General features: G+C 38.5%; 2 protein-coding genes across 3 annotated transcripts in view; one reads left to right on the forward strand and one right to left on the reverse strand.

The window, feature by feature from the left end:
• LOC105287672 (low-density lipoprotein receptor-related protein 2) overlaps positions 1-12,443 on the reverse strand; it is a 32,833-nt gene extending 20,390 nt beyond the window's left edge. Inside the window, exons 1-2 of the mRNA XM_011353375.3 lie at positions 12,278-12,443; positions 1,914-2,030 (exon numbers count right to left, since the gene is read on the reverse strand). Coding sequence (XP_011351677.1) covers positions 1,914-2,030; positions 12,278-12,443 — 283 coding nt within the window. The remainder of the gene's footprint in view (positions 1-1,913; positions 2,031-12,277) is intronic.
• A 4,210-nt stretch (positions 12,444-16,653) lies between these two features.
• On the forward strand, positions 16,654-21,720 carry LOC105287687 (probable cytosolic oligopeptidase A). 2 transcript variants are annotated; one of them, XM_011353395.3, is made up of 11 exons: positions 16,654-16,739; positions 17,235-17,398; positions 17,497-17,882; positions 18,001-18,157; positions 18,241-18,477; positions 18,633-18,762; positions 20,204-20,588; positions 20,712-20,824; positions 20,897-21,064; positions 21,148-21,279; positions 21,352-21,720. In XM_011353395.3, exons 1-11 carry the CDS (start codon positions 16,654-16,656, stop codon positions 21,581-21,583), a joined length of 2,190 nt encoding a protein of 729 aa, XP_011351697.1. In that variant the 3' UTR covers positions 21,584-21,720. The 2 variants fall into 2 exon arrangements, with proteins under 2 accessions (XP_011351697.1, XP_019889940.1); XM_020034381.2 differs by lacking the exon at positions 16,654-16,739 and having other exon boundaries at positions 17,263-17,402; positions 21,352-21,583.
• Positions 21,721-23,094: the final 1,374 nt, after the last annotated feature.

Here is a 23,094-nt window from a genome sequence, read left to right on the forward strand (position 1 = left end):
ATTACAATTTACAGTGACAATAAAAACATGAAAGATAGCTGATTAATATTTCTTATATGCGCGTGACTACAAAATGGATCTCATGGTCTTCCGAAAGTTTGGTATTAAAATGCAGACACGAGAACAATACAAAGTAACCGTTATTGTGTTACATAAAATGTTGAAAAACCTCCAGTAGCCTGCATAACTCGCAACATGCAAAGAATTGTTCATGCAACGAGAGAGTGCGGTTTGCACCGGTGCTGTAATTGCGTGATATAATCAGCCGGTTCATCGAACGTTGAGGGAAGCTCCCTTGATCGTTTAATACCGGATGGTCCGACAATCACGCCGCTGTGCCGTGATATCGCCTCGATTTCATATTTTCCAGAAGTGTGTAAAATTGTTAAATTAAAAGAGAGAGAGAGAGAGAGAGGTCTCGTTTATATAATTTATATTTCGTATTTAAAGCAAACAATCTCGACGTTCGAAATAATTATTCAGTATTATCCATTTCCATTAAAATCACTTTAAGTTACTAAAATAAAGTGTGTTAAAGTAAGGTCTCATAAGATTAATTACTATGAGGATAATTAGGGAAACAGAGCAAATATAAAAGTTGAAAGAAATGTCAAATGCAAGAATGGAAACGATTCCACGCGATGCGAGATACAATCATGCTAGTGGGCTCGTTTCATCGAATGACACGCGGCACTTCTACACGTGACCTCGAAAGAGGGTCACAGCCTTTCTTCCGGTTCTACGGTGTCACCTGCATAACAAACAGCCATTATATCGGTCTAGGGAAATGGCAAGCTCCAAAAAAGAAGAGGAAATTTGTTCAAAGAAAATAAGGCTCGATTAGACTTTATCAATTTCTACATTGTATTTTAGAGTGAAAGCAATCAGGCACTCTATGAATCATAAAGTAATATTAGTTATTCCTGCTTGCACGAAAAAATAACGCAAAAAAATATGCTTTGTGCAGTGTACGCTTCCTGTATATGTAAATCCTGCGATAAGGCACGATCACAAAAAGCAATCACGTAATCGGTAGCATGGAAAGAGCGTTAGACAAAGATACTAACACTTCCGAGAGGAAACCTCGGATTTTCGTTGAGTACTTCCGACACGCGAGATTGTAAACCACAAACAGTTCGAGTCGCTCCATTCGATCCATTCAACTAATCGCAAACAGGAAGAGCGCGACAAAAATGTCCGCTCCAAGGCTATAGTAATTGTTTCATACAAATCTCCGATGAACGTACCTCGTTTCTTTAAATATATAGTAAACTTTTCTCTTTTTTAAACCTCTCGCAATAAGTTGAAAAATCGTAAAACCTACAGCTTGAAATGTAAACGATAATTTTCTAGATATGCACGACTCAGAATTTCTCCAACATGCTTTTCGAAGGTTTGCATTATCCGGATTTGCCGGCACAAGACTTAACATTTTGATTGTGGCCCGGGACCTACACAGCCATAAATCCGTACCTGACAACCCAAGAGTACTGAATGAAGGCGATGGCTTCATTCTGAAAGTTCTTTCACCGCGAGCTGTAATGAGGGCAGCGGGCGGTCGCGGATTATACACGCATCCCTCTTTATTATTACTTAACGAAGCACTCTATCATTAATTATTCATCGCCATGAACGGTGGAACATTTACTTCGATTAAATATTAAACATTCAAAGATATGCTCTATTTTTTTCGAAATTCTAATTATTGCAGACTATATTTATTAGGATTATTCCAGAATAACGTGATAATTTAATACCTCCTTTTCTTAAGAAGAAAGTACACGGAAAATAAGCTTTTTCCGCAATTTACGTTTGTGGCACTTTTAGTACTTTCCGTGTCAAGTCTTGCCCAGAATGATGTTTATAGCAGAAACTAGATGATAACAACAAAGGAAAAATATTGATACACTTACGACACGATTGCATTTCATCGCTGTTGTCGTCGCAATCGCCTCGATAATCGCACACGAGAATTGACTGTATGCATCTGCCATCGTTGCACCTGAACATGTTAGTCCCGCAGCCATCGCCTGTAACAGAAAGCATAGAGCATGAAGGGATCGGCCGAGTAGCGATATTGCTGCCGTGATAGGTGAAAGGTTCAATGCCTGCGGGGCCGGGGAACCGCCGTTTCTAGGTGTAACTGTTGTAGAAGGCAGAATTCTTCTGGGTTCGAGCGAATCCTCACCCAATGAACTTTCGCCAACAACGATCATTTCGTCACCTCGATTATTCGTAGTCCGACACATATTAAGAAATAAGACCAAAGTTTCTTCTTTTTATTGGAGTGATCAAAGGGCGGAAATGCGTGATTCACGAGAATGTCATTTCGTCGCGATGCCAAATTCGTGGGTAGAAAATTAAGACATGATATACATCCGCCTGCATTAATGCGATATATCTCTCTTCATTAACATAACATAATTGGACACAGACACACTTTTCGAAATATATACATTTATAACTTAAGTACTATTTAATTTAAGTACTAAAATCAAGATTTCTTTCAAACATTAAATATTAGTTACTTCATTTTCAACATTAAACATGTTTTGGCAGACACGCACACACGCACACGCCAAAAATTCCAAAGGCTTAAACTTTGTCTAACAAGAAAAAGAGAAACAATTTCAGGCATCATACAATACCCACACAGCACAGAACATTGCCGCAACATTGCTGCAAGCTTCCGTGCTGTATAACTAATGTTTTGAAATTTGGTTGAAAATTTGCTGCGCAGCATCAGCGGGATGAGATAAGAAAAGATACGACAAGAAGTCACCTCGTATCTCGGCTTTTGTTTGCAGGTGACTTTTGTTCGTCGACTAATAAGCGAGGCATCATTTGCATAACGATGCAGAATTTTTCGCGAGTGTCATTATGCAAATGTGTCGCTGTTGATATTCTTATACCGCGCAGTTTCGCGACGATCATACGTGTCGTGTAAATCATTACTAATAAGAATAACAATAAACAAGTCGTTATCTAAGCACGATGTCAGCTATTTAAAACTGGTGTCTTGATAACTTGTATTTTCCTAAGAATACAATATTTGCTTGTAAATGCGTTTTATTATCAATAAAACAGAGAAAATCTCAGATAATTATTGTGAAACTAAAATCTCTGATTTTAAAATATTCTAAAATTGCTGATTACAACTATTGCTATATAAACTGCTATAGTATATATTTCAATTTTAGCAATTCCTTTAAAATGATTTTGTGAGAACTTTGAAAAATCTCTATAACTATTATCTAAACTTCTGCGTATCGACATTCCAAATAAAGAAAATCCAATTTTCAACTGTCTTGTTGGAACTAATAACCTATCCTTGACTCACCACTATATTTTTATTTCGACACGCGTTTTCCAAGTTTACCTCGTATTTCGAAAGGAAAAATAATCTTCTCTCCTAAATGGATTTATCGCGCCGTAACGGCAATCGATGCCCGTTTACGGAGACTTTCCCATCGCGGGAAGTTCCTTGATTCCATCGTCCTTGGACGAGAAAGCAATCCTGTGATTGCTGTACAAATCGCTGACAACGTCGAGATTAATACTTAAAAAATCGGTCACGCTCGTGAATACGAAATGTACGAGATTTACAGAATGTCCTAGACCTCACATTGATGCCAGTTAAGGGAAAATCTCTAAAGACACTTGGAATGTTCTAATGTTCCCCGATTCAAATTTGCAAATATCCTTCGAACAACTATCACAAAAGATTTGAGACATCTTGTACACCTAGAACGAAAGATGCCGCACTGATCTTTCGCGATGAAAAATATATTTTCAAACTAAAATGCTAATCCTTGTAGAGGTAAATGCAAGGTACTAGTCAACGCAAAAGCGTCGGTCCTTGAAACTTTTCGCAAACAAATAATGATCATCAATCATCAATTAATTTTCAAGGTAGCACTTTACCGTAATTCTTGACAAATCAATTTTTACGACCGTCTATATTAATTAATCGCTCCACTATGACATTTGTTCAGAAACGAACCATAAATCGCTGAATCTGCGAAGGAAAGTGAGGAGAGCACGGAGGAGGTAAGAGTAGAAAGATGTGTGTGCATATGTATGTATATGTGTATGTATGTAAGTAAGTCACGTTCTGTGTATGTGGGTGCCTCACTATCATGAGAGAAGAGGCAACAGAAAGAAGGAGAGAGAAGCTGCGAGAAGAGAGAAACGGTGGTCGATTAGGGAGAGGGAGACAATGAGAGTAGGAGAGAGAGGCTGATGGCACTAGAGAGGAGAGCAGAGGAGAGGAAATGGCGGCGGCTTGGAAGTGCAGCGTTCGTGCCAGGCTGTGCGGCCTGGTACGAACAGAGAGCCGACAGCAGTCAGGAGGGAATGTGCATTGCGGAATGCAAATATCGAAGATAGATAGCGATACCCGTGACATATTCGTGCTCAACATCTTTTCGCAATATTTTCACGTTATACAGAAACGATTCTCTGGATAGCTCTCTGAATTCGTTAAGGAAAACCAAAGAAACACTGTTATTTCCTTCAATTCCTCGTAAATCGCCAATCAATTTTCAAGATTGTATCTGCAACGTTCGTTGCTTCGTTGCAACACATTCAGGAATCAACTGTAGACCATTGGAGCTGCAACGAATTGGCGTGTTAACTCTTGAGGCATATTGCCTGATCGATCTTTAGGACAGGTCTTTTCTTCGCTAAAATTTAAATCTTCTTTTTTAACAATTCAAAATTAATTTTATAATTTACAAAATTTTGTGAAAAATATAATACAGGAAATTTGGTATGAGCTTGGATACCTTAAATTTATTGTCACTCTGGAGGATATGGCCGACAGTTTGATCACTAGTTTCGTTTAAATTATTCCAATTTGAAATTCAAATGTTTCCACTCGGAGCTATGCGAATAGCTTCGATCGCACATCTCGTTTGGATATTTTACTGGAAACCCAGTTCCACAAAAATGGAATAAATTTTAGATTCCCAAAATCCGCTTTAAATCTATGTTATTACATTTTACTCTTTTTCTCAATTTTTTGTTCGCATGGTGGAATCATACCACCCGTGATTGTATTAGCAGTGACTCTCGTATTTCTCGTATTATTAAATGTTCATAGTCTGACATAAAAATAATATAACAAGGTGAAACTGTGACCACATTTTCCAGAAGGTAAAATCGCATTACGTTGTAACAGCTGTATGATAACAATCGTAATAAAATAATAAACATGAATGTAAATTCTCGGAATCATTTATCAGCGATAATTCACTCGTCTATAATATCTAGCCTATCCTTTATATACTGGTATGCAACAGGCTCTGGCAATGATATAATATATTGTTAAGTAATGTAACAAGTATGTCAACGCTCGTCCTATGATATCGGCATGCTGTGCGACGTTCACCTTCGCGCTCGCGTGAGAGGCGGATGCTCTTTCAGCAGCACCGTTCGTACCAGACGGTGCAACAGCCAGCCGTATGCCACCGCTGAATCGGCCGGCGCGGCGCAACGTTGTGCATCCGACACGTCGCGTGTATTTTCTACGGGAAAACCGTCGGACGTTTCTCTCTGTCTGTCTCTCCAATAATGACTCAATATGCGAAATCGATTAACCAGGACTCCCACACCCGCTAATGACAAAAAAAAACGGAGTGAACGCGCTGAAAGATCATGAAATGAGGCTGTTACGTCAATGTAGAATCAAGTTAATATCAAGCGAAAAGTATTGGAATATAATTGGGAATATAAATAGCATAGATAGTACGAATGCAATTCTGCTAACTTAATTTGAAATATAGTCGGCAAAATAGTAAAATGCCGCCGTGAGTTGATCAAGGCGGATTAAATGATAGCGAAAGGTCGCTGCATATCCGTGTCATTATCCATGTTTCAATGGGATTACCAATTATCGAGAATAAATCAAGAGAGATACGATCGTGTTTCGGCGGTAAATGAACGCGTAAGTAATGCAGAAACGCCGGTCGCGCGTATATATACGCGAAACAGCTAGTTGAATGCAAGCGCGATTATCGTACCGCAATAAAGATTGAGCCGATTAGGTTCTTAATGGAATTAATCATGAGTTTGAGACTCTATTACGTAGAAAGATGTCTTTACTCTTCTCCTACGTATAATATGTTCCTCTTCTAGACAAGTTTCTTTCTTTAATGATCCACGGAATACCTCAATGACGGTGGGTAATTTTAGTAGAATTGATTTAGAGAATGATGGTTGTCAGGTCGTAAGTAATGCACATCATATTCGTTTACAATTGAACATTATTTTCTTATAAATAATCTGAGAAGTAAGCGCAATCAGTCATTAGTCGATTGATAAATAGTTATTGACGCATCCAGAGGAGCGTCTGAAGAAATCTTGAACGTAGGGCGGCCTGGTTCGCTAATTGGATCACAGATCAACGAACGCTATACGCGACACATATCAGCAACAGCCAGTGTCATTCAGCCAAGCCAACACCGCGCTCGTAGTACGTACAAGGCCACGGTAGACGAATGCTCGATTGATAGCTCTGGTGAAGGGAAATCTCTTCAGGCCTCCGGTTCACGATGCCGATTCTCGTCTCTCCGCGATTAGATCATACTTTAGATGAGAGGACTACGCTACGCTTGGTATGCACAAGTTATACAAAACTCGAGGTGGAGATGCTCAGGGTGTGCCAGATGCAATTACGCTCGTTTCATCTCTTTTCAATCATGCAATCTCGCATTAAGCGAAAAAGCATATTTGCAATAATCTATCAAATCGTAATTAGCAATAAAGCTTGACTAAACTTGAATTAAACGAAGCTCCCAAAGTCTAAAACTTCTTTGTCAAGTTTTTGTGAAAGAAAGGTAAACATGGGTCTAGTACAATGAACGGTTGCAGATTCCACACGTGAGGCACATCTAAGTCAATTGTGATGTGAAAAGAATTAGCGAAACGTTTAAGGTAATTAACGCCTGGTGTGCTAATGTACGAACGTCTGACTCGTTACATGCCAGTGAACGGAAACATCATTTTTCTTTTGAATACTTTTCTCCGACGAAAATCGATGTCAAAATAATCGTTAATATTAACCATCGCATTTGGAAAACGATTTTTCTGCAGTTACGAAAAGAGCAACAAATTGGGCAAATCGCTTGCAAAACCGGAACACGCTAGCTTCACGTGCGCGAGTGGAGTTTCGGAACGATTAATCGATTTGCTTTGGATCACTCGGTATAACGAGCGACACGTCGTATTTATGGCGACTTGTCGCCACTCGATTTTCGTGCGGCGCTCGAAAGCCATTGACCTTCCTTCATTTCTGTGCCATGTCATAAGGCTAATTCGATTACGTGCTGCAAATTATCAGACGTCTCCTCCTCCGAGAGAAATTTTAAACGACCTAATTCGCATAGCCGTAACTCTTTAAATGTCCGTTTAAAAACTAAAAAAAACTAAAAACTAAAACTAAACTTTTTTTCAAAAAATCTGCATCTCTACTCCTAACAAAGGAGTACTTTACTTATGGAATCTAATTGTGAAAGCTGTTAATTGATGTCTTTTTCTCTTTCCACGCATCACCTAGCTCCACTTTATTACGTTACATAAATTCAGAAATAAACTATGCGGATATATCTTCAGGCGTATTACGTCACAAGTTAATGCAAAGTTGTCGTTGCCGTTAAGAGTATTTCTTCTTCCTCGTTATAGTCTTTGCGTGCGCTCGCAGGCACTCGTGCAAGCCTCGCCTTCGATTTGCTGCACTCATTCGAGCGCGAATCTGCATTCGGTCGGGGTTTAATGTCCTGCAATTCGGCATGTACATGTACAGGTAGACGCACTCGTGTGTACACTTCGCTGCATCTTGACTGAACACATATACACGTGTGTGCGTGCGAAATGCGTGCTTGTGAGAGACCTCGAAGAATCCGCTGAGTATAGAACTTGCTTGCTAGAAGTAAATCTAGATTGCGAACACTGTATGCACGCGCGCGCGCGCGCGTGTATGTGTATATGTGTGTTGGAATAAACTGCAACCCATTACATCTTATTCTCAAATACATTCAAAAGGACAACGCGCCATAATTAATTCTTTAATTATAAGTTACTGTGGAGAGAATTTTATTAAATCACATAATTTACTTGGCAATTTAAACATTGATTAAACAAAAGGAGTTGAAATATTTTATTCAGATGAAATTTATTTTTCTTCAAAATTTTGTTTCAGAATTACCAAGTTATCTCAAGTTGAATAAAATAAAATCTTGAAGCCTATACATGTATCACAGAAGATTTCAAAATCGAGATTGTAGAAGGTTTCTAATTATTTCTATTCTAACTTTAAAAATTACAATTATAATTAAAGCCTTTCTCTCCTTCTTCCATTTTGTTTGGCAAATTTTAGATCACGATTCGTTGAAACGCGAAGAGCCGTTATACTCGCGCACTATGAGTTCACTTCTGGTCTCATGGGTGAAAGTTGATGTTTCCCACGCGGGGTTGGCATCAATTTGCCACCGGCTGGAAAAATCCGTCGTGATCTCTCGCCGATATACAGGTGATCCTGGACAGTACGGTAATTCGCGATAAGCGTCATTACAAAAATTAGCAAGACCGAAACCGTACCGTTCCTCATTCACAATGATTGCATTGTTGAAAATGTATCAGTAAAATGAATCGCGAAAAATGTCACAAAGACTAGAATCTTATTCTTGAAACCAAATAAAGTTTAAACCGTAATGTAGATAAGGAATACAAGATTTGATTGCATCAATGTTGTGAATCAAGTAGTTGCGTTTAGCAATTTGCTGCATATCTTTTTCGATGATAATGTGTCTAGACAAATTCACGTATATTTATAACGGACTTTGGTGCCTTAACATTCTCGTTCGACTTTCACGTCAATCATGATGCAATAAATAATGTGATATAACAAGTAAACAATCTATGTATCATTTTACAAGTTGCAGAAGCCGTTCACAAGTGCAGCTTATCATTTGGTCATTTGTAGAAAAATCGTAGTCTTCCTTATAAAATCAGCGCAGAATTGATATGCAAAGGAACGTAATAAAAAGTTAACGCGTGTCTCGATGCACAACAATGCACAATTACAAAACGCATCCGTTACCTTACATGCAGATTGGCCGCGATCTCATTCGTCGTGACTTGATAATATTTTTTGCGACGAATCATCCGACACGTTCCTCTTTATCGAGCAATTTCGCGATATGCTCGCATACTTCCTGCAACTCATGACGTCGGCTTAAATACGCGCGCGTACTGATAAAATATAAAATGATACTCAATCTCTGTCTTCCAGTATGAATCTCCAACGCGCTTTTTTCTCACTATTCGACAATTCGGTATTACAATCCGGTGTAAATATAACAGATACGTTCCTTGAACGCTCAAATTAATATGAATTACTTGATTTAATCGCCGTTCACACACAAAGACATAAATTCATCAAGTGCAATTGATGCAAGCAACGACCTGTAGCACCGAGAAAGCAGGAAAGACACTACTACGATAATGTAAAATGTACGTGCTGGCAGAGAGTGCCACACAGATACATTTTCGCAGATGCGAAGGTATCTAAACGTCACAGGATACAGAAATAAATGCTGTCAGGATGAGCGTGCGGATGTAATCGTGAACACGTTGCACGGATAGGTATAGACCATCGGGACGATTGGACGATGATTACGATGATGATGACGATGACGACAACGACAACGATGACGACGTCGACGACGACGACGACGACGACAATGTCGACGACGACGACGACGACGACGACGACGACGACGACGACGACGACGACGACGACGACGACGACGACGACGACGACGACGACGACGACGACGACGACGACGACGACGACGAGCACGACGACGACGGGCCCACTGGAAAGCCAGGGTCCCGCTATCCGGTCGGCCGCTAGGCCGAGGTGAACGAACCTGAGCCCGCCTACTGACTCTACCTGCCAGCCTCGAGGAGAGCCCAGGCTATCTCCCCCCGAGCGAACACGAAGAGCAAGCCGGCAAGAAGGACAACTACCAGAGAGCGGGCAGCCCTCTCGCTCACGCCGAGTTCCCTCCTCACCTACAAATTTATTCGACGCCTCACGCCTGTCCACGCCATGCTAACCGCTTGTTTTCTCATTCTATGTTCTATGAGGGGCCCGATGGTCTTCGAAATCATATAGAGCATCATATCAGGAAGGCTGCTCATTGAGGAAACGATACATTTCCGTGAGACCGCTGGTAAAACTCGGTCTAATCCGGGAAATATTGCGATTATCGTTTCTGGAAGAAGAAGAAGAAGAAGAAGAAGAAGAGAGAGATTCTCTGTTAAAATGCATTTTTCTATATCATTTTACGAATCAGATTAGAGCACTGCAAAGGAAATAGAGAAAATATGTGTATTAACTCTGTGATTGTTTTCATATTATTTTATAGAAGGAAAGATATGCTGACCAGATCTGCTTTTATCTGCTTTTACATTGACATTTTGCAAAGCCAATTAATTGTGCAAACGCTTTCACATCGTACATACTGACAATATTATTATAATTTTTGTTTTCTCGTTTTATTTGTTCTTAGGAGTTTATTCATTTGAATAAACCGACCATCGTTGTCTACCCACCGATCGTGAATTCGTAAGTTTCCGTCGATGCCGCTATTCCATTTCGTATTCAAGAAACGTTGTTTCCTCCAGCCGCAAAAAGCTGTCACCTCGTGAGAGCAATATGAAATTTTCCTTGGGAAATTTCAGGGAAATCATTCGTCACACGTATTACTTTTCACAACTAAATATTGACGTTCAAGCATTTTCGTTTATATTTTTGCTACTATATAAAATTAGCTAAAAATCCAAATGACTTATGCTATATATTTGGCAACTGTAAACATATAGGTCATGTAAATAAGTTAATATAAATTGATCCAGTGCAAAAATAAAGTTCAACGTTAGTGGCAATCCTACAAACGTCACAAATGGAGAAAATTACGAAAGAAATAATCGATTTCTAATACATGAAAGAATCATCGATTATTGGGAGAGAAAGAACTTTCTTTTGCACACATTGCAGGAATCAGAGCTTGCAAACTTGTGGCGCTCCCAAGTACGAAGGTCGTTTCGTTGACCCACTGATTCGTCCCACTTGTTCCTCCCCTAGCTGACAATGATGTACACGAGCTTTTTGCAATTTGTAAGATGTCAGAATCGTCAAAACAATGGATTTAAAATGGTCGAGATATTTTCATGCTTCTATGCAACAGTTTATTTTGTTAAAGCAACAAATATAATACATGCGTTGCACTTTCTGGTTACATGCGTCCATCGGCAATCTGTGAGATTATGTAAATTACTTCGTGCTCATATACAAAAAAGTTTTACTCGTCACTCGATCGAAACTCTTAGTAAAAGTTGTGATTATAATAGATTCCCACAATGATGTATAAATTGTCAAAAACGTCAGATGAATGATGCATCGTTGAGAAAAAACTAACTTTCTTCAAGTATCCGGTATCTTCTGTGAATACTGCAAACATTACGCCACACTTTTTCAGGGTCCGATAAAACCGGTTTCCTGACAAGCTCAACGCGATATAGATCCTGGAGAGACCTCACACTGATAGGAAAAGCGTAAAAACCTACTGAAAAAGCATCTAGATGAACTTGTCAAAAATTCAGTGTGATTTGCAACTGATTTTATCCTCTAGTATTTTCTTTACGCGAAACAACCGGTTTCCACCTTTTCTGTTCTCACCCACTTTCTCCCCCTCTGCCACATATGCAAGAAACATTAAATGCTACAATAAATGAACTAAATCAAATCTCATTGCAAATTAACAACAGCTACTCAGGCCTATTGATATTGAAATTGATATTGAAAAAATCAGTTGATCAGTTGATTGAAAAAAAACGGGCTAAAGTTACTCTTAGTTCCGTTGGATGATAGCTTCAATGTTCCGATTGAACGAGCGAATAAGTAGATAATGTCGCACACTTAGATTAAATAAATAAAAGATTCAAACAAATTTTGTGATCGATAATAATTGTATAAACAGTTTGAAGTAGAAATGATTAATAGGTAGCTTGCAGTTTGAAGTGAACATTTGACGAGGCTATTGCACTTGCTTGCATTCTTCTCATAATACTGATCATCATTCAAATTTGCAGAGTTCTTTTTACTGAAATTCCGGATTAAACTGTTTGGATAAAATTTCAAAGTTGAACTTTTTCAATGATCGAAATCATTCGGAGCACTCTTTTAAAGAGCTTCGAGATAGACACTCACCCGATCTGATGGCTGCAACGTCCGCGACGCCGAAAAGGACAACGAGCGTTGCCGCAATGAGCATAGTCCTGGTGGTCCATCGCGTGATGGACGTTTCGACAAGGTCTTCGGCACTTCCGGAATTATGTTTGCTACCGGAAAGGCCGATGCGTGGCTGCACAGCCATCGCACGCCGTTGTTGCTCCCTTTTTGTTTGTTCCTCTCTTTTTCTCGGTCTCTTTCACCTGCGTTCTCTCAGAGGAAGAGGAAAGTCACAGACACGCACTTTGCACGCAGATATATACGTGGACCCTCCCTCTTCACTTCCAAGTAGCAAATTGAAATTTGTCCCGTGCGCGAGCGAGCGCAAAATGTAAAATGCAACAAAAGTAAAAAAAAAAAGAAAAACAACGTGACACAAGCGCGAACTCAATTCATGATTCATCCATGCGACGTGCACACGGTCGCAGTCAGCGGGCGACTAAACGGCGCGCCACGGACGGACCCAACATGGCGCCGTCCCGACCCTCCAACACCTAATCACCGCAACAGGGTAGGGAGGGCCCATTGCTGGCTTTGGTAGAGAAGAGACGCGCGAGACTCGCTCCGATTTCAAACTTGCCGATTGTTGCTGACTATTTTTCTTATGAAAAATATGTAAGAACTGAAGCATTTTTGTGGATTAAAAAGCTGCTCGTTCTATTGAAATATTATACATTCTAAATATTATAAATGTACTATGTAACATTTTCGTAATATCATAATTAAAAGTCAAACGGATAATTGAGTGGAATCATTTAAAGTTTAAGCCCTCAAGGATCGAACTGAATTAATGATTTGATAAGAATTTTTCCATAAAAATGGTACGCTTATTTTTTATTTTATTACGTTGCACGACGTAGAACAATGAAATTACAATAAAATATTACAATTCTACCAAATAATATGTATATTCACTTTCCCTATTAAACTTTTACAAATGTTGCATTTTGCATCTCCTTTTTCATTTTTTGAACATTTCTTTATAAATATTACATTTGTGGTTGTGTACGTATGTATGTAAATGTTATTTGTATTATATGGAATGTTTCTGTGAGTTTATTTCAAGTTGTTTTCGGCATTTCGACTAGAGTTTATATTTTCTGTCTATAATTTTTGTATATCATCACTAGATGAGTTTTCTGCGACGAACACAGATGGCTATTATTTCCGACTTGCGTCATAACAGTTCTGGATTCTCGCAGACTTAAATTCTCTGATAGCTTACCTTGACTCACTCGTATATGCCGGTACGTGAATTTGGAAAATTCCGCGATGTAACTGAAAATTACTGCACATTTTCCTCCCACCCTGTAAGTCTTTATTACATGCGCCTCGCGCATTCATATGCGATCGCGATGACAGACGATCGCGATGATCTGTATGATAATGGTCCGTGCGTTTAATAGCGGTTTCCAAAATTACCTAGGCAAATATGAAGACGAAATCATCCGCGAAAATGATCATTTCTTGGACATGATTTTCGCTTTCATTCTAAAATTATTGAAATTTTAATTCACCGAAGATTATGGTTCCGATCAAAGTGTACGTAATATGTTCCAACGCGCAGATTAGGCGTCATGTTACGCACTCGGTTGCCGGATATCATTAATGAGCGGGACTATACATATACACACGCGGCCGTTCTTCCGCGACTCCTCGCATCGCACTTCGCGGAAAGTCCCGGTGTCCATTCGTGCCTTTCAACTCAGTCCGATACATTGCACATTTTCTCGCGAACACGTTTATTAGCGATGAACGCCGCAAATGCCACAGCTGCTGCTGCGACGCAACCTTTTCCATTGTCCCGCGATGTAAATGCGCTCGCTCGCCCGGCGTCATTATACACGGTATCGAAGCGGCTGTGTGGCCTCCGAGGTATCTCCGAATCTCCTCGCAACGTTAGATCAACTCTTTTGTGATTTTCGGTCAACTGCACGTAAAGTGCATTTACAGTAAATTCAACAATAAAAATTATACTTTGAAAAGAATAAGAGTCTCTCTCTCTCTCTCAATAAATTTAACAGAAGATGAATATATTTAAAAAATTAAAAATATCCTTTTTACAACTCGTATTCTTGGCAAGTAAAATTGGAGACATGGTCAGAGAGGTGAAATTGCAATTTGACAATATCGGGTTCATCACTGACCATCAGTATGGTTGACGTCCCCGTTACGTCGTCATTAGGGCCCAGCAGTGTACGCCTTCGCGCGAGTTGCGTGAACGAGCGAATAGACGAAAGGTGAGTAAGAGGGAGGAAAAGAGAGAGGGAGAGAGAGGGAGGAGAAGAGGGACGAACGAGAGAAGGAGATGGTACTTAGTTATTTTACTCGCGCGCTTGTGTGGGATTGGGTGTGGAGTTGTATGCGCGTCGACTGGTACGGACAGGTACCAAATGCCACAAGGTCAAAACTCGCATACGTAAAGCTTGGTGCATGATTCCCTCCTCTTTCGGCCTGGAGAACCTCAAGGACTATCACGATAAGAGAGAGAAGAATAGGGAGACTCTTCGCGACGCCGCGTCGCATTGTCATGACGAAATTGCCTTATTGCCGACGCATTTCTCCATATTATAAAGTAATTACTTCCGCAATTCTCATGGTAATGCTAAATGTCTAATGAATTTTCATCAATACACTGATACTTTTAATTAAGAGAAAGGGCAAAATCTTTTGTCAATATCAGCAAAATGTATAATTATACATACTTTCAGACATTTTTCCATCAACTCGAGTTTTAAGAGAAATTTATATAAATGCTTGCTGGGGTATTTGTAAAAATGTATTAATTAGAAAACTCTTAACGCAATAACTTTGCAGTGTTATAGTATGATTTATAATCTTGGTTAAAGTTGGATATACTAATGCAATACACACAAAATATATGCTCTATGAAATAATGCTTACAATGGAAAGGAAACATATTAAAACCTAAAATTTTATAACATTTAAATAATCAACTACACGACACATATGAAAGAGAAATACACGTGATTATACTAAAAATAGTATGCTCGATTGAAAATAGTTAGAAAATTAGACAATTGTATAGTTTACAGTAAACGTCATCGGAAAGTAATATCGACGCCCGATAGGCGTGACGTCAAGAGATTTTAATGCCGGGTCATTATTGCCGGCGCGTTATTTTCATAAGACGTTTAACAGCTTTGTCGCACGACTATAGCCTCCATTTAATTTGAAATTGTATATTACTTTATTTTTCTTCTCTTTTATACCAACTGCATTACCAATTATAATTATTACAAGAATATATCGTTAATTTGTGAAACAAGACATAATGATGTACGAAAAAGTTATTGGTCTTCATCGTCTCATATGACATAACTGCAAAAAATTTATTTCTTTTTATGAAAAATATTATAATGTTAATTACATTAAATTTTCGCTTAGTAATTAATTGCTAGCAAACTGCCTGTTTTTCAAATAAAGATATGATATCTTATGCTTTTATTTTAATAATTTCGATTTAGGAAAAGCTCATTTTTTTAGTTCAATTTTATGTATGCATTGATCTTGTTTCGAATTAACGATTTAAATAAATTAAGATACATTTACTGATGTTATTCCAAACCTATGTAAAGCAAATAAATCAGCACTCATCCGTTGAAGCTGATTAACGTTGGAAGCGTGGCGATCAGGAATGTCAAGGTGCCAAACTCCGTTACATGGCCTTGTATGAAAGCTATATATATATATTACATACGGTATATGTATATATTGCATCTATGAATAATGTTTCTCAGTAAAATTTATGCAAAAACTAATAAATTGATTAAAATCTTAAAATAATTTTTATTAATATATGGGAACTAATTATGTGGAATAGCTATACAAGAATATTATTTATGTTATTTCTAATTCATCTTTTTTAGAACATATTTTTTATTTTTAAACAATTATGTTTATTACATATATAATTACTACTTTTGCGATTTCTTGCTATTTTTGTAATTTTGGTAAAATAAGAATTTAACTTTTTAATTTACTACTTAGCAGTATTACAAATTGAAAATTCTTTCTATATATTTTATTTAATCACATTACTTTAAATTAAAATACATCTGACCTTTTATTGAGTCGTACTACTACTTCACGTTTCAACTAAAAACAGTAGAGGCTCGTAGCGGAGTTTTTCGGAACTTCACTCTGAGTAGTAAATTGCTATCGATGCAAGACCATAGGCCATCTATTACAACTTGTTGGAACTATCTCCTGATTAATTCCAATAAATTTGGATAGATGGTACCATATGTTTAGCTTTACCGATAATCTTCCACGCCGATCAAATTACGATGAATTTTTGAGATTATTGAAAGAAACGTATCCTTGTATATAAAATGGCAGTGTCCTTTTGCGGAAGAAAAATCGCTTTAACTCGGCGGAATTTCTTGAAAATCCCAAAGCGACACGGATATATAGTCCTGTAAGTTTGTGTCACATTGTCACGTGAGAAGGTTATGTTTAAATGATTGCAATTTTCTTTAACAATCAATCTCGTATACATTTTACTATTGTACATGTTTACGCGTCAATGCAATTTTAATATATTATATTCTTCAGTGATTTAGCATCAGCGTCAATATCTCAATATTTTTTCGAGTGCTCTTGTATTCCTAACTTATCTTATTTGATATGTATAATACATACATGTATATCTGAAATTTGTTTTATTTCATATCACCGTACCTTGTAGATTTATATCCACATTTATTAATATTATTATTTAAAATCTGTTTGAAATATAAATTTAATATATATGTCCATTTAGATGATTATTTTATACTCTTCCTTTTTACATATTTTTACATTAAATTTTGTTTTTATTATGTGCAACTTACATGTTTGTTTTCTTATATCTGTATGTTACAACTCCTACTACGTTTTACTTAATATAGTAATTTTTCTTTTTAACACCAAGACTTCCAGAGATAGGCGAGGAATCGTTAGAGAAAAATCCATTGCTAAAGGATAATAATTTGCCAGAATTTGACACAATTACAATTGAAAAATGCACAGCTGCTATTGGCAGACAAACTGTGGAGTTTGAAGAAAAAATGAAAACTTTGGAAAAAGATGTACAAAGTAGGTATGAGATGTCAAGCTAAAAGTTAGGAAGTTACGTTACCTGAAGAAACTAGTGAATTTTATTATTTATCGTAATAACTATCGATTGTTTACAGCAAAAGCAGACTCGGATGTATTTAACGATTGGTTACACCCAATTGAAGACACGTATCTTCCTTTGGAGACCACATGGGGCATAGCGAAAACTCTGTATTTTGGCAATCAAAGTCTAATGCCAACCAAATGTTACATGGGCATTCATGACCGCGCTACAAAGGCTGCGGCCAGCAAATTTGGCAGCGCGCCGCTTTACAGAGCATGTAAGGAAGCTTTGGACAATAAGGATATTAAATTAACGCATTCGCAGAAACGAGTGCTGAGCAAGTATGTGCTAGAGGGAACCTTGAATGGTCTTGCTCTGCAACCTGAAGAGTTTAGCAAGTACATCGACGATTTGAACTATATCCTACTCAAAACTAAGGAGTACAAGGCCAAGTACGAGGTATTGTCTCTCTCTAAAGATGCCTTATCCCTGTAGTTCTGACATTTCCTGTCAATGAAATCATTGCGATTTGCATATCTCGAGAAGAACGTGGCAAAATTTCATTCAATTCTTTTAGGGTGCAACAGGTGCATATAAATTGCTCATACAAAACAAGCTTGTCGTGGAGGACTTTCCGGAGGATGTTCTCAGATCGATCGCGGCCAATCCCGCGCAGCCCTTTGCAGGTCCTTGGACAATTACGATGAAACCGTACGTCTTGAACCCATTTATGGGTACGTATCTTTCGTGTTTCTACACAAACGAACGTTGCGACACTTGGAGAGAAACCGCTTGATTTTTGTATCTGTTGGATCAGAGTATTGTCCTGACCGCAAGCTGAGAGCAACGGTGTGGGATGCCGATGTCACTCGATGCGGCATTTACCAAGAAAGATCCGTTCAAAGCAGCGTGACGTTGGAGGAACTCCGAGACAGGAGGATCACACAGGCGCAACGTTTGGGATACAAGCACTTTGCGGAAATGAGTATGGAGACGAAGATGGCCGGGAATTTGGATAATTTGCAAAGTACACTGGAAGTCCTTCGGAACACTGGTAATTCTCTTTAATACGATTTATTAATGAAATTTCGAACCGAACAATTTCTATTAAAGAAATGATCGATAATTAATATAATGTTTGTTATTATTGATGGTTGAATAATAAGCTCGCTTAATGATCACTTAATAATAATGGAATTTTTGTCGAAGCACTACCCGCTCAAAAGCAAGAAATTGCCAGCTTAACCGATTTTGCGAGGGAGAGAGACTTTGAGGACACTACTATAAGAATGTGGGATGTGGCGTACTGGAGTAGAAAGCAACGTCGTAGCATTTACAAGTGAGTAACTTGATTTTCGTACACTAAGATATATATTGGGTTGGCCAAAAAGTAATTGCGTTTTTTTCCAATAGATGGACATACATGTCTTGAAATGTAACTAACTTCATTCTAAACCGCAAATTCATTATGTAGGTTAACAACTCACAGTTCAAGCTTGTTTTACAAAAAGAAAGTACACGATTTCGTTAACAATTGTTTGTTTGCCGTCGATTTCAAAATGGAAAATCAAAAAGAACATTTTCGTCATATTTTGTTTTATTACTTCCGAAAAGGGAAAAACGCTGTGCAAGCTCATAAAAAGTTATGTCATGTATATGGCGAAGATGCTTTAAAACTGCGGCAGTGTCAAAATTGGTTTACTAAATTTCGATCTGGAGATTTTAATGTGAAAGATGCACCACGCTCAGGAAGGCCAATCGAAATTGATGATGACAAAATAAAGGCACTGATCGATTCGAATCGGCGTTTAACGACACGAGAGATTGCTGAGAATCTTAACATATCGAAATCGAGTGTTGAAAACCATTTAAAACGACTTGGATACATCGATATTTGGGTACCACATGAGCTGAAAGAAATTCATCTCACTAAGCGTATTGACATCTGCGATTCTCTTTTGAAACGTGAGGAAAATGATCGATTTTTGAAACGTATGATAACAGGCGACGAAAAATGGATCGTCTACAACAACGTCAAACGAAAAAGATGGTGGAGCAAGCGTGATGAACCTGCTCAAAGCAATTGAAAAGCAGATATTCACCAAAGAAAGATTATGCTGTCAGTCTGGTGGGACTGTGTATTTTGAGCTGCTTGCAAGGAATCAAACCATTAATTCAGACGTATACTGTCGTCAACTGGATAAATGAAATGATGTCATCAAACAGAAACGTCGAGAATTGGTGAATCGCAAAGGTGTTGTGTTTCACCATGATAACGCTAGACCACGTACAAGTTTGGTCACTCGTGAAAAATTGTTGCAGCTTGGATGGGATGTGTTACCACATCCACCATATTCGCCAGACCTGGTACCATCAGATTACCATTTGTTTCGTTCTTTGCAAAACGCCTTGAATGGTAAAACCTTTACTGCTGATGAGGATATCAAATCGTTCTTGGAATTGTTTTTTGCTGAAAAAGATAAGAACTTTTTTGAGCTCGGAATCATGAAGTTGCCTGAAAAATGGCAAAAGATAATCAAACAAAATGGACAATATATTGTTTAATAAAGTTTTTGTTTCCCATGAAAAATTCGCCTTTTATTTATATAAAAAAAACGCAATTACTTTTTGGCCAACCCAATATATATATATATATATATATATATATATATATATATATATATATTGCAAGTTTATTTACGCAAATAAATTATCATAGCAACTTGAAACAAAGTTATCTTATGATTAACGGACACTCGGCTAACTTTACGCTTGCTCAGCTACGACGAGGCAGAATGGAGATCGTATTTCCCGCTGCCGACCGTCCTGTCAGGTCTCTTCGAGCACATCGAGATGCTGTTCAACGTGAAATTCGTTGAGAATGAGAAAGCGGACATCTGGCATAAGGATGTCCGGTTCTTCGACGTGTTCGACTTGAAGCAATCCAGCGTGGCGCCTATCGCGAATTTCTATCTGGATCCCTACGCCAGAGGCACGGACAAGTTCCGCAAGGAGCGTGACTCGGGATGGGTGTCGACGATTAAGAGCAAGAGCAAGATTGGCAACAGCGCTCCGTTAATCGCCATGATATTCAATTTCCCTCCACCGATAAACGACCAACCCTCTCTGCTCTCCTTCGAGGACGTCAAGATTCTATTCCAGAAGGTATATTCGCCTTGCCTCGCTTTCGATCTCTAACTTAAACTTGAATTATTAATGCTTCGTCTTTCTCATCGAAGAAAGGTGAAATTGAGCGCGAGCGATCATTTTAATTGATTTCGATTGCAGTTCGGACATGCCCTGCAACATCTGCTAACCACGGTTGAATACTCGGACATCAGCGGACTGTCATTTGTGGAATGGGACGCCGTATTTATATGCGACTACTTTATGGAGAACTGGTATGAAACTGGACTTTTACTGAAAGTCAATTTTAAGTCAATTTATTTTACTTTTCCCGTGTTTGGCGGCAGGTTGTACGAGCCGTTTATGTTGCAAAAAATCTCGTCGCATTACGAAACGAAGCAGCCGCTGCCTCTGGAGACGATTGAGAATATTAAAAGGATGAGATCGCACCTCGCCGGATACAAACTGTGCAGGGAACTTTACTTGTCGCAGTTGGATTTGGAGCTGCATTCCAGGTGAGCTTCTTGGAAAGGTCAAGATTATAAATGTCTCCGATAGAATTTGTGCTTTACGTTGGAAATGATTGGAAAAATTGCAGCGAGACATTCTGGGTGCCAATGGTGAAGAAACTGTGGCCAAAGTATTTCGTGTTACCTCTCGAGAAGAGGGACGTTCACGTCTGTAATTTCGAGAGTATATGGAGCGGCAATTGGGCGGCCGCGTATTTCAGGTATTTTCGGGATACAATTTAATGCATTGCTTCGTGATAATTCCAGCCGTAAATATTAATGTTAAATTGCAGCAAGGTCTGGTCGGAGATGATTGCCGCCGATTTGTACACGGCGTTTCAGGAAACTCGATCCGACAATTCGCAGCAGAAAGAAATTGGTGCAAGATTCCGCAATACGTTCTTGTCCCTGGGTGGAAGTTACCCTACCGCCGAAGTCTTCAGGAAGTTCAGAGGCAGGGATCCGAGCCCGCAAGCGTTGCTCAATAATCTTGGATTAATGGAAGCAACAAAAGAGGTCAAATAATACAATCGTGTGACTAGATAGCCTTCCTAGAGCCATGAAGAGAATGATAAGTTTTGTATAGTGAACTTTGAGAGAAAAAGAGAGAGAAAACAAGAGAGATGTAAAATGATTTATGAGTTATGTAATAAATTATTACCTATAAAGTTAGAAATAATGTTGTGTTTCTTGATACGCGAGGTATCGTACTTTTAATATCTTTCATTCTGCAATGTACACTTGCATCATCAAAATCATTATTTAGTTATCGCGAAATGAGGCGCTTTTAGTACACATTTCTTCGAGATATAAATATATCAGTATACAATAAACAGCTCGCACTGTGTGTCTAGTGTACGTAATATAGAAGTCTGTAGTAGGAGGTTATATAACATAACCTGAACACAGACATAGTCTATAAACCTGAATAAGAATATTTTAAACATCGGGAAAAAATTATATCTTTCGTGAATTATTATAATTGTGCATATTTATTGTTAGTAATTTGTTTTCTTCTTACACTAACAAGACTTGGCGTTTAAGAGTACTGTTTTATCATATGTCGGCTATTTCCGGCTTACTTTCGAGTAACTTGAAAAATTGGCCAATAGATGATAACGGCGTCGCAAACGATCAGGTATACACACACACACACAGTTATAGTTTGCGTATATAATTCGGAGTAATCTAATTGCTCGTTAACGTGAATCAAGACGTAATAGTACATTCGCGAAAAAATAAGTCATCAAGTGAAGAAAACTTGACTTTGCGGTTAAAGTTATGCAAAATTATCACAAGGCAATTAAAATAACGAGTAAGCGGAATAGATAACTCGATAAACAAGCGAGATAAATCAATTTCCCGGAAAGCGCTATCTGCCTCTTCGAGCAGAATGTTGCGACCTATTGAATTATGTAGGTCTGTTTTACATCCGCAATTCCGAGAAGACATTTTGCGATCTGTTACCATTCATAGACTATCACAATTGTCGGCGATTATAACTCGCGAATTGTCTCGTGGAAACAGACACGCGTAACCTGGTCGAAGAAGAATCTAAACGACAATCGATCCATTGACAATGCCTAAACGGAATCTGGCCTTTTCGGTTTTTGTGTTTCACTGTATCGTTTTTTACTATCGTTGTTCGATCGTTCGTTATCGTGTGTGTTGCACGATCTTCTTTCTCACCCGTTATGTTACGGCGCGTTGGGTAGGTATAGGATTATGAGTCACCTTCTCCGTATGAATACTAAATGCCTCGCTGCGTCATTATCGAGCGTCGCACGTGCAAAATTTATTTGCGAGATCATTAATCACGCATATTTATAGCCGCGAGATTTGTAATATATATGCGCAATGTCAACAATTTTTTCACGAATCGGCCAATTGAATTAATCGCAATCAGTCAGTAGATCGAGGTACAAGTTACATATCAAAGTTACGAGATAAAAGGAGGAAAATTCAAATTGCACTTCCAGTCGAATTTAAAACCTGGTGACGCAACTCGCTGACGCGTCGCCATTACTCGCTTCTCG

The sequence above is a fragment of the Ooceraea biroi genome, chromosome 7 (assembly GCF_003672135.1).
Source record: "Ooceraea biroi isolate clonal line C1 chromosome 7, Obir_v5.4, whole genome shotgun sequence".
In the NCBI taxonomy this organism is placed as follows: domain Eukaryota; kingdom Metazoa; phylum Arthropoda; class Insecta; order Hymenoptera; family Formicidae; genus Ooceraea; species Ooceraea biroi.